This window comes from Rhincodon typus, chromosome 38 (genome assembly GCF_021869965.1).
Source record: "Rhincodon typus isolate 14 chromosome 38, sRhiTyp1.1, whole genome shotgun sequence".
In the NCBI taxonomy this organism is placed as follows: domain Eukaryota; kingdom Metazoa; phylum Chordata; class Chondrichthyes; order Orectolobiformes; family Rhincodontidae; genus Rhincodon; species Rhincodon typus.
The window spans coordinates 10731632-10743086 of record NC_063369.1 but is presented as its reverse complement, the minus strand read 5'-3'; the positions used below and the strand labels follow the sequence as shown (position 1 = coordinate 10743086).

The 11455-nt window shown below is 44.8% G+C and overlaps 1 protein-coding gene across 1 annotated transcript in view; it reads left to right on the top strand.

Moving 5' to 3' along the window:
* The window catches only part of camsap3 (calmodulin regulated spectrin-associated protein family, member 3), a 188081-nt gene that overhangs the window by 51403 nt on the left and 125223 nt on the right, over nt 1-11455 (top strand). The window contains exon 2 of the mRNA XM_048618013.1: nt 5190-5449. Coding sequence (XP_048473970.1) covers nt 5190-5449 — 260 coding nt within the window. The remainder of the gene's footprint in view (nt 1-5189; nt 5450-11455) is intronic.

Here is an 11455-nt window from a genome sequence, read left to right as displayed (position 1 = left end):
AACACTAAATCTTGTATCGGTTTTCCCCACTCTTAAGATCTTTTTCTCCGTTCCCTGACCTACTTTAGTTCAGATATTGGGACCTGAATTCCTTGTATAGGCGACTGCAAGATTACTGGCAAATGTGTAGGTGAATACAGTTTAGTTATTCTTTTGCATAATTAACAATTGCTAGATCAATTGTTCATCTTGGAACAGATTTTTTTTTGTTGGTTACCTTGTGGTAACGTGGGGCTAAGCTCAGTATATAGTGTTAGGGTTGTCAATCAGCCGTGATCCATGAAATGGTGGGATAGACTTGAGGGGCTGAATGGTGTCTTCCATCTTATCCCAGCAATTTCAAACTCTGATAGAATTCTGATTAACTGAGTAAGAAAATTCTATTTGCGTTAATTCCCCTCTCTCACACTCTCCTCATCAGAGCATGCACAGCTTATCTAGGCACAGGAAGCCCCTGCAAGCTATGAAGGCAATGGCTTTATTTGACTTTTGATTTTTTTTTCTTCTGTTGAGGGATATTTGTTGCGAATACTGCTGTTCCATGTATTTTTCTCCCGGGCTCCTATTTATCTATGTGTAGATGGTTAGCGGTCTTAATAAACTTCAAGACATCTGTCTGAACAGGAACCTAATCCTCCTGCTGCATGCACATCATACTGGCAGTGGGTAATTGTCTCAATAAACTCTGTCAGATCATTTGAATTTAATCTTGTGTAGCTCAGAATCCCCACTGGTCAGAAGATAAAATTTGGGATTTTGACCTTCAGTATTTCCAAGATTGCTGGATGTTTTCGGGGGTGTAAGATGTGTGAGCTTCCCTGGATGTTGACAAACATCCCTTGGGGAATGACGTGGGATCGATTTTCAGCATGTTTTAGGAGGACGACAGTGCCCATCAGATCGCTGGCTGATCGTATAACTACAGTTGGCCTTGTGTTCAACTGTCTGACAGCACTGGCCTGGTTAACTCCCTGACGGAGCAGCTTGTTTCTTTTATTCGGGAATGGCTTGTGGCAGCTGGCAGCAGGTGCTGGGCTTGTGTGGAGGAGTTGAAGCAGCAGGGGAAATCCTCACAGCCGTAGCCGCTGGTAATCCCAGCTCCACTGAGATCTGAGGTGATAGCTAGCTGCTGTGAACGCAAACTGTTTTTCCCAGCTTCCTCTGGTTTGGCCATTCCCTGGGCAATTATCGCGCGCCCCCCCCCCCACCGCCCCGGGGTGGGGGGGTGCATGTTCCACGTCACTGACACCTACAGTGTACTGTCTGATGGCTGGAGTCTGTGTCTGAGAGAGAGGGGGAGCACACTGGCCTCTCACCTGAGTCAGGAGGCAGACCTGCTTGTCCCCACCCATTCCCTCCCCCCACCTCTCTGCGAAACAGACTGCCCTCTGTTTGGTGAGGGGGTTGGTGGTAAGGTCCACCCAAACAGCTCGAAGAAAAGGAAGTGCCTTTGAATTTCTCTCTCCACCACTTCCATTCTCCAAACCCTTCACTGTCAAACATGAGGTGCAGACAGTGTCGAAATGTACAGCAATTTAGTGCACAGCAAGATTCCACAGTGTGTTATGACCAGACCTGCATCTGTTTGTGGTGACAAAAACAAGGTTGCTGGAAAAGGTCAGCAGGCCTGGCAGCGTCTGAACTGTTTGAGTTCTGAGGAAGGGTCACCGGACCCGAAACGTTAGCTCTGTTTGCTCCTCCACAGATGCTGCCAGACCTGCTGAGCTTTTCCAGCAACTTCTGTTTTTGTTCCTAATTTGCAGCGTCCGCAGTTCTTTCGGTTTTTATTCTGTTTGTAGTGAGGTTGATTTTGAGCGATAATGATTGAATGGACAATTCTCCACTTGTAGCACCGTTTGGGATCTTCTGGGTCCACCTGGGAGGAAAGTGGGGAGTTTGGTTTAAAACCTTGGGGTGTTGCGTTTTTTTGGAGTACTGTGTACAGCTTTGATCCTTCCTTTTCGCCCCCCTTTGGAAAAAGATACAGTTGTGCTGGAAATGGTTAAGAAAAGGCTCACTCGACCTGTTCCTGGGCTAAATTAAATTCATTCACGGGATGAGGACATCACTGACCAGGCAGCATTTATTGCCCATCCCTAATTACCCAGAGGGCAGTTAAGAGTCAACCACATGGGTCTGGAGTTACACGTATGCCAGACCAGGTAAGGATGGCAATTTCCTTCACTAAAGGACATTGGTGAACCAAGTGGGTTGTGAGGGAGCTGCCCATTGAGCGAAACGATCTGTGTCAGTCTGAGTCTTTGTTTACTCGAGTCTCTCAGGTGCTGCTTGTAGAATGGTGTAGAACAGGAGGAGTCCATTTGGCCCATTGTCCCTGTGTTGGCATTCACCCTGCTGTCCTCTTTCCCTCCCCGCCCCACCCCCTGACTATGTACGTATTGTGTTTCCACGTTCTTCTTTAATCAAAATTCCTTTCTAAAAGTAATTGTGAACCCGTTTCTGCTGCCACCCTCTCATGGAAGGTGATGGCCTAGTGTTATTATCGCTGGACTGTTAATCCAGAGACTCCGATAGTGTTCTGGGGACCCAGGTTCGAATCCTGTCATGGTAGATAGTGGAATTTGAATTCAATAAATATCTGGAACTAAGACTCTGATGATGACCATGAATCCACTGTCGATTGTTGGAAAAACCCATCTGGTTCACTAATGTCCTTTAGGGAAGGAAACTGCCATCCTTACCTGGTCTGGCCTACATGTGACTCCAGACCCACAGCAATGTGGTTGACTCTTAACTGCCCTCTGGGCAATTAGGGATGGGCAATAAATGCTGCCTGGTCAGTGACCCCCTCATCCCGTTAATGAATAAAAAAAAGACAATGCGTTGCAGATTGTAATAACTCAGATTTTTTTTATTTGGCTTTGCAGTGCTTTCTTGCTTCTAAAGTGCTACCCATAACCAACTGAGGATTGCAAATAGGACACTGCTTTAAATTCCCCTGTTATGACTTCAGGTCCCCATCACATTGAAAAATAATAGCGAATTTGGACTTTAGAAAACTACTTTTTTTTAAATTTAACAAACCTTGTTAACAGATTAACAAATACTAATCATCACTGGAATGTGCATTTTGTTCATGTAGAAGACGTATACCTTTTTTTGAAAAAAATGACTACGTTAGGTGCAACCTAACTACCAAAGTGTTGCATTCTAGGTTTTCATGTTCTGATATGGGGGAAACTTTTTGTGCTGCATGTTCAAACATTATTATTGAACAAATTTTATCTAACAAGTGTTATACTTGTGGCAGCAGAGCTCACAGTTAAACATAATACTTCAGAAGGAACAAAAATAGAAGTTGCTGGAAAAGCTCAGCAGGTCTGGCAGCATCTGTGAAGAAAACGTCAGAGTTAACGTTTCAAGTCCGGTGACCCTTGCTCAGAATACTTCAAAAGGGTTGTGTGAACCGTAGTGATGACTCCAATAAAAGATAGTCATTTCCGCCCTGGAAAAAAAGCACTATTACGAGGGGGCACAATTTTAAGGTGATTGGAGGAAGGTATAGGGGAGATGTCAGAGGTAGGTTATTTACACAGAGTAGTGGGTGCGTGGAATGTGCTGCCCACAGTGGTAGTGGAGTTAGATCCATTAGGGACATTCAGGCGACTCTTGGATAGACACGTGGATGATAGTAAAATGTAGGGTATGCAGGGTAGTTTGATCTTAGTAGGATAATAGGTTGGCAAAACATCGTGGGCTGAAGGGCCTGTACGTTCTATGAATAATGTCACATTTTGCTTCCACTCTATGCCTACCTGTTCACGTGGGCAAATTCAGCCTGAAAGCTTAGCTGAGCTGCTCTCATTGTCTGTGAGCTAGCTTAATCTGTCGTCTGTTCCCATTTTAAACCCAGCAATGTCTTGTGCTTTGCCAGTTTAATCTCTGCTGCGATTGAGACCTGATTCAGCAACACCTTGACTGTTTGCCTGGCTAGGAATGTTGTTGACAATCAGAAGAACGTGCATTTCTATAGCACTTATCCTGTTCTGCACAATATCCCACAGAGCTTTCTGTCGGTTGTTGCTGCCTTCATATGGTTTCTGCACAGCTAGCTCCTGCAGCGAGCACTTCAGGAAAGTGAAGACGAGATGAGTTGATCATGAGTGGCCATAAAGCACTGTAGCTTATTTCCTGCTCCCTGTTTATGTTTAATAAGATAATGAGCGGATAATGTCTCTCTAATTGCTGGTTGAGTGATAAAGGTTGGCCAAGGCTAATTTTCCCTGTGTGGTTGAGCAGATATTTAACGGTTTGAAATTTGCCAGACATGTCCCCCAGTCCCTTTAAGGCCCATGAGGCTGTGAGGCGATCTTAAAGGGATCGCGCAAGCTGGCCATGGAAGCATTCAGAGCTCCATTTCCTGCTCCCCTTCAAATGGATGTCATGAGTTAATTTCATTCCATGTCAGCAAGCAAATGATACCTTTTTTTTTTGACGTTCCATTGTGAACACAGCCCAATCCATCTCACAAGCCAACCTTCCATCCATTGACTCCATATATATTTCCCACTGCCTCAGAAAGGCAGACAACATCATCAAAGACCCCTCCCACCTTGGTTATAATCTCTTCCAACCTCTTCCATCGGGAAGAAGATACAAAAGCTGAAACACACATCAACAGATTCAAGAGCAGCTTCTTCCCTGCTGTTATTAGACTTCTGAATGGACCTCTCAAATTTCACATCCAATGTTGATCTTGCTTTTCGCGTAACTTTGTATTCCTTGCTCTGTGCTTTCACCCTAACATCTTTGTATGTTATGACCTGCCTGTACTAGACGCAAAACGAAACTTTTCACTGTACCTAGGTACATGTGACAGGAATAAATGAAATTTGAAAGAGAGCACCTCTGACAGTGCAGGGCCACCTTGGTCCTGGATGAGAGTATTAGTTGAGATGATGTGACCAAGTCGCTGCAGTGAGACTTGAACCCATGATGTTGTGACTGGGAGGTGAGTGTGCTCGCCTCTGTATCTTAGTTCATGCACACGTGCACACGCACAGCCCCCCAGATACCCCCATTTTTAGCAATTGAAGTCTTAATTCAGGGGAAGGGATTAGAAATAGATCACAACTTTGAAATGAAACATACTGTTAGAAAGGAGGAATCTGAAAATGGGATATTGAGGGTCTCATGTATGTTTTTTTTTAATATCTCGTTCTTTGCAGAGAATGTTCCGGATGAGCTGAGAGAGCCGTTTTACACGGACCAATATGACCAGGAGCACATCAAACCACCTGTCATCCGCCTGCTGCTTTCCTCGGATATCTACTGCCGGGTCTGCAGCCAGACTCTCCCAGACGATGGGACTGGCCCACCTCAGGATAACATGGCCGTCCTGCACACTCTGTCACGGAAAGGACTCCAGGTGAAGGACCAGGAGGTGGTGGTGACTGGGGCTGACCTTGGAAAGAAACCCATCAAAATGGTGAGCTTTCAGTGCGTGGATGCGAGCTGAGCTTGCGCCTCCCTCAGGTCAGAGCAGCGTGTTGCGTTTGAGCACTTGGAACTCACTGTCATCCCAGCTTCTGTAAAGGCCCTTGATTACTTTGAGAGACAATGGCGTCGTGGTAACGTCACTGGGCCGTAGTAGTCCAGAACGGTGGAGGGTCACGAAGTGTTGAGGAGCAGCTGGATCTAGCGTGCCTAATGGGATCGTGGATGTTAATTCTCTCGGGGGCGATGTGCATTATTTGTACCAGTGTTTGGGACGTGTTGTGTCTCTTGGACAATTTGGAATGGAAGAGTTTTTAATTCGCGTGAACAAACGATTTGTGTTCTCGAGTGGCGATGGGGAAGGGGGAGAGAATAAGCTTGATGTCCGAGGGAATGGATCCACCTTTGGGCAGGCTAGTGGGATAGGCTGGAGAGGGCAGACCGTTGGAGTGGGTAAACGTGCCAGCTCTCCGTTCTGTTTGCCTGGGCCAATAGACTCAAAGCTGGTGGGCCATGTCTGATTTAGTCGGTTCGGGAGTGTAGCCACAATGGGCCAGTCTCGAGGCTGTACTATGTAAGCATGTCCATGAATCAGTCAAGCCACCATTGATTCTGGACTGGGGAAAACTATCGGAATGTGCCGAGAGAATGTTCAACTAAATCTTTCTGATTTGCGAGGATTAGTAACTTCGATGTGGAGTTAACTTCTTTCCAAGCGCAAAAAAAAAATGAATAGCTGAACACTGATGTCAAACAAACAGTCTTCTACACAATTAATACTCAACAAGCTGAAACAGGAAAAATTTCCTCCATTCTATTACGCGCATTGGAGCGGGTCTCTCAATTCCCACATTTAAAGAAGTCAGTGCCGATGCCTGTAGTTGGGGAGTTCTGATCTAACCTGTACATTGGTTCCTTTATTGCCATTGCATTGCAGCATATACACCAGGAGCCCTGAACGAAAGCAACAGGTTTAGAGAATCTTGAATCAAAAGAATTAGAATTAGGTTTTATTGGCAAGTACAGGGATACAGGAGTACAATGAAAAGTTTACAGTGTCACCATTCACAAAGCCATCTTAGGTACAAGGTTAACAAGGTGTAGAGCTGGATGAACACAGCAGGCAAAGCATTTGAAGAAGCATCTAGGCCCAAAACGACAGCTTTCTTGCTGTGTTCATCCAGCTCCTACACCTTTGTTATCTCAGATTCTCCAGCATCTGCAGTTCCTACTATCTCTGAAACAATTTTAACCCCACTGCGAAGCCTCTTCTAAGGATGCCTACCTGGAAGAAGTTACCATCCTCCCTCCGGAGCATTTCTGAAGAAGGGTCTAGGCCCAAAACGTCAGCTTGCCTGCTGTGTTCATCCAGCTGTACACCTTGTTATCTTAGGTACAAGGTGCCTGGGTACAAAATCTTTGGTTAAAAAGTGGAAAATTCAAGAAATAAGTTAAAAGTTCAACATTACAGTTCTTGTCAGTATAAAGTAATAAATAAGAAATGAAGTTAAATGTTCCAAATTACAAAAGGGAGGGAAACTGGAGGGAACCTTGCATTTATATTGTGCCTTTAGTGACCTTTTAGATGTCCTGACGTCCTTCACAGTCCATGAAACAATTCCTGCAACGTCAGAAGAGCAGAAATGAATTTATGTAGCACCCTCACACTAGCAGTGACGTGATACTGAGTCAATAATCTGGCCTTGAATGTTGGCTTTGGGATAAACATCAACCAGAACTCCAGGGCTAACACCCCTGCTTTTTCAACATAAATCCACAGGAGTTTTTTCATCTGGCGGGGGGTGGTGGTGTAGAGGCATTTGGGTGGAATTGGCCCATATCCCTCCAAACCTTCGCTATTCATCTGCTTATTCAAATGTCTTTTTAAACATTGTAACTGTAACAGCATCCACCACTTTCTCTGGTAGCTCATTCCACACATGAACCATTGTCAAAAAAAAAAGTTGCCCCTCATGTCTTTTTAAAAACTTTCTTCTCTCACCTTAAAAGAATGCTCCATAGTTTTGAACGCCCATCCCCACGCTAGGGAAAAGACCCTTGCTATTCACCTTATCTATGTCCCTCATGATTTTACAAACCTCAATAAGGTTAGCCCTCAGCCTCCTATGCTCCAGTGGAAAAAAAAATCCCAGCCTTTCCAGTCCATTTTTATATCTCTGGTCGTTATCAGAACTGGCTCTGTGCGAACGGGCTGCTATGTTTACTCAAGATATTTTTCTAATTTACCTGCTCAGGGACATTATTACCCACCTCTGGAGCAGGTAGGACTTGAACCTGGGCCTCCTGGCTCAGTGGTAGGGACACTACTAGTGTGCCACAGGAGCCCTAACCATGTTTATTTTATTCCGCAGTACTTAACTGGCTACAAGGTATTTTGTGACGTTCGGTATTTGTGTAAGTTGCTATTATGAATGCAAGTTTTGACTCTCTTTAACTTGAGTCATACAGCACGGAGACAGACCCTTCGGTCCAACCAGTTCATGCTGAACATAATCCCAAACTAAACTAGTCCCACCTGCCTGCTCGTGGCCCGTATCCCTCCAAACCTTTCCTATTCATGTACTTAGCCATATGGTTTAGGGGCATATTTGATATTTGTTTGGGGTTTGGAGAATTGATGTATCCACCTGGTACCCTGGCAATATTTCTCTCGCGCTCTCTCCCTCAATTATCAAACTCTTAGTTGTCACTTTTCCTTCAAATCATAATAGATCTCAGAAGTTATCGCTGATTCTCAAAAAGAAAACTCACCCTGGTAATAGCTGCAAACGAAGATTTAAATTTTATCCAACAGATCAAAAATTTAATGGAGCTTTTAATTCTGAACTCCAGAGCATTGCAGCTTTAAGAGGCATTGCCAAATCATCATTTGAAGGAAAAACAACAGTTAATAGTTACAATTTCAGCCTCCAACTTTGCTAACTTGTGGGACGAGTTATTTGAAGGTCAGGAAGTGGGGGTTGTCTTATTTTTGGCACTGGAACTGTTCTGCTGGAGTCAGCAACAAAGCAAGCGGTGGGGGACCCATAGTGATGTGGCACACAGTAATTAAGCAAGTGTTGCCTGACTGATATTTTCGCCCCAACCCCACCCCACAAAACCAATTGTTCAAAGTCACCAGAATGGATTTAACAATTTTTTAAACAAAAAAAATGCAGTATCGTAAGAAGAAGAGTGGATGGAAAATTTTCATTTATGTAACATCTTTCACAGCCTCAGGATGCCCACCCCATCCTGGATGAGATGTCACCCACAGTGCCCAGCATTCTGAAGCTACAAAATATTTTTTGAGGCACATCCCCTCAGAGTTTTGTCAAGTGATCGACTTACCCATACTAAATTATCGGGTCACTTAGAACTGCTGGGTTTAATTTAGGTGGGTCTGTTCCTCATTGAAAGAAAATGTAGAGTGTGGTTCGACATCAAAAGTAAACATGGCTCCATATGTTTGTAACACGTCTCTCTCTGCCTGTCCGTGTCTCTCTCTCTCTCTCGCTCTCTCATCAGAAATATCACTCCCGCAGTGCTGACAGCTCCACTCTGTCTTCTGTGTTGTTGCTGCCAAGCCTCCATTAACCTAATTGGCAGATGGCATTACTGTTGAGAATTGTCTGCCCAGCAACCAGGGCTAGGGTGCCAGCTCTGCCAAAGTGGTTGGGCGTTGATTATTTTTATGGATGACTACCTTCTCACCAACTCCACCAATATTTTCAAACTGACTGATTAATTAAAATGTTCAAAGGAAAAGAACATGATGCGATGGTTTGTGGGGGGGGAAGAAAATCAGTGCAATTCTTTCTAAAGAAGTGTATTTTCTTTGTAAGCTTTTTTGCTTACTTTCATTGGTCAGAGCACTGAGTATCGAAGTTGGGACGTCTTGTTGCAGCTGTACAAGACATTGGTGAGGCCTCTTCTGGAGTACTATGTGCAGTCCTGGTTGCCTTACCATATAAAGGATATTATTAAACCAGAAAGAGTGCAGAAAAGATTTACTGGGATACTATCTGGACTGAAAGGTACGAGTTGTAAGGAGAAGTTGGAATAGACTAGGACTTTTTTTTTGGCTGGAGTGTGGGAGACTGAGGGATAATCTTACAGAGGTCTATAAAATTCTGACAAGCTTTGATAAGATAGATAGCCAACAGCTTTTCCCCAGGATAGGGGAGTCCAAAACTAGAGGGCCATAGGTTTAAAGTGAGAGGGGAAAGATTTAAAATGGACCTGAGGGGTAACTTTTTCACGCAGAGGGTAGTGCGTGTATGGAATGAGTTGCTAAAAGTAGTGGTGGAAGTGAGTACAATTTTGTCATTTAAGAAAAACTTGGGCAGGTACATGGACCAAATGGGACTAGATTAATTGTGAAAATTGGGTGGCAAAGACAAGTTGGGCCGAAGGGCCTGTTTCCATGATGGAAACTCTGACTGTCTGTATGGGTGGAGGGGTGAGACAGCTGCCTGCCACAATAGGGGGCATGGGGCGGTGGTGTTTCTTACTGAAACCTCCAGGAAGATGTCCCATTGGTTTGGCACTTAAGGAGTTGCTCGTTCTGCGAGCCAGTGGTGTTGTGGTAGTGTCACTGGACTAGTAATCCAGGACCGCAGGCTTATTCTGGAGGTCAATTGGTACAAATCCCATCAAGGCCAGTGGGGAAGTTTGAATTTAATTTAAAAAAAAAAAAAATCCAAAGGTGGCTTAATGGTGAACTCATAACCATTGTGTTAAGCCGTGTGATTCATTAATGTCCTCACCTGGCCCAATTTACTTGTGACCTGCTATAGGAAGGATATCATTCAATTGGAGAGGGTTCAGAAAAGAATTACCTGGATGTTACCAGAACTGGAGAGTTTGAGTTAGAAGGATAGGCTGCGGCAATTTTCCCTGGAGCATCAGAGGCTGAGGGGGTGACCTTTATAGAGGTTTGTAAAATCATGAGGGGCATGGATAGGGTGAATAGCCAAAGTCTCTTCCCCAGGGGAGGGGAGTCCAAAACTAGAGGGGTATAGGTTTAAGGTGAGAGGGGAAAAGATTTAAAATGGACCTGAGGGGGTAACTCTCTTTCATGCAGAGGGTAGTGTGTTTATGGAACGAGCTGCCCAAGGTAGTGGTTAGAGGTGGATACAAATACAACGTTTAAAAGGCATGTTGTCAGGTACATGGATAGGAAACGTTTAGAGGGATATGGGCCAAATGGGACTAGTTCAGCTTGGGAAATCGGGTTGGCATGGACGAGTTGGGCCGAAGGATCTGTTTCTGTACTGTATGACTGCAGACCCACAGTGATATGATTGGGCAATAAACGCTGGCCCAGCCAACGGTACCCACATTCCGAGTGAATTTTACGAGAATCCGGAGAACTGGTGCAGACATGATGGCCTGAATGGTCTCCTCCTGTGCTGTACTCGTTTTAAAAACTCAGCGAGGTTCTCACAGCTCATCTCCTGGACACTTGGTAAGATCTGGCCACATCGTAGCAAGGAGGATGTGAGGTTTGGGAAGCTAACTCTGTGGATCAGATGCAGGCAAACTGTTTTCTGGCGATCATGAGTCCAGACCTGGATGGGAAGTGAGGAAGTTGGCCTGGAGGGTTGGAATGGAATGTGGAGGTAAGGTTTCAAAAAAAAACAACTGGTCCAGGGAGAATATTAAATTCTGCACCATGGAAGATGGGCAGCCATTTAAGATCAGCTGTGATGAGTGGATAGATCATTTTGCTTTTTTGTACTTCAAATCCTTTAGAATGGAGGTTGTGGAGTGTCTCGGTGGTTAACACTGCTGCCTCACAGCATCAGGGACCCGGGTTCGATTCCACCCTCGGGTGATTGTGTGGAGTTTGCACCTTCTCCCCGTGTCTGCGTGGGTTTCCTCCCACAGTCCAAAAATGTGAAGGGTCAGCTGGATTGGCCATGCTAAATTGTCCCATAGTGCCCAGAGATGTGCAGGTTAGGGTGGATTGGCCGTGCTAAATTGTCCCATAGTG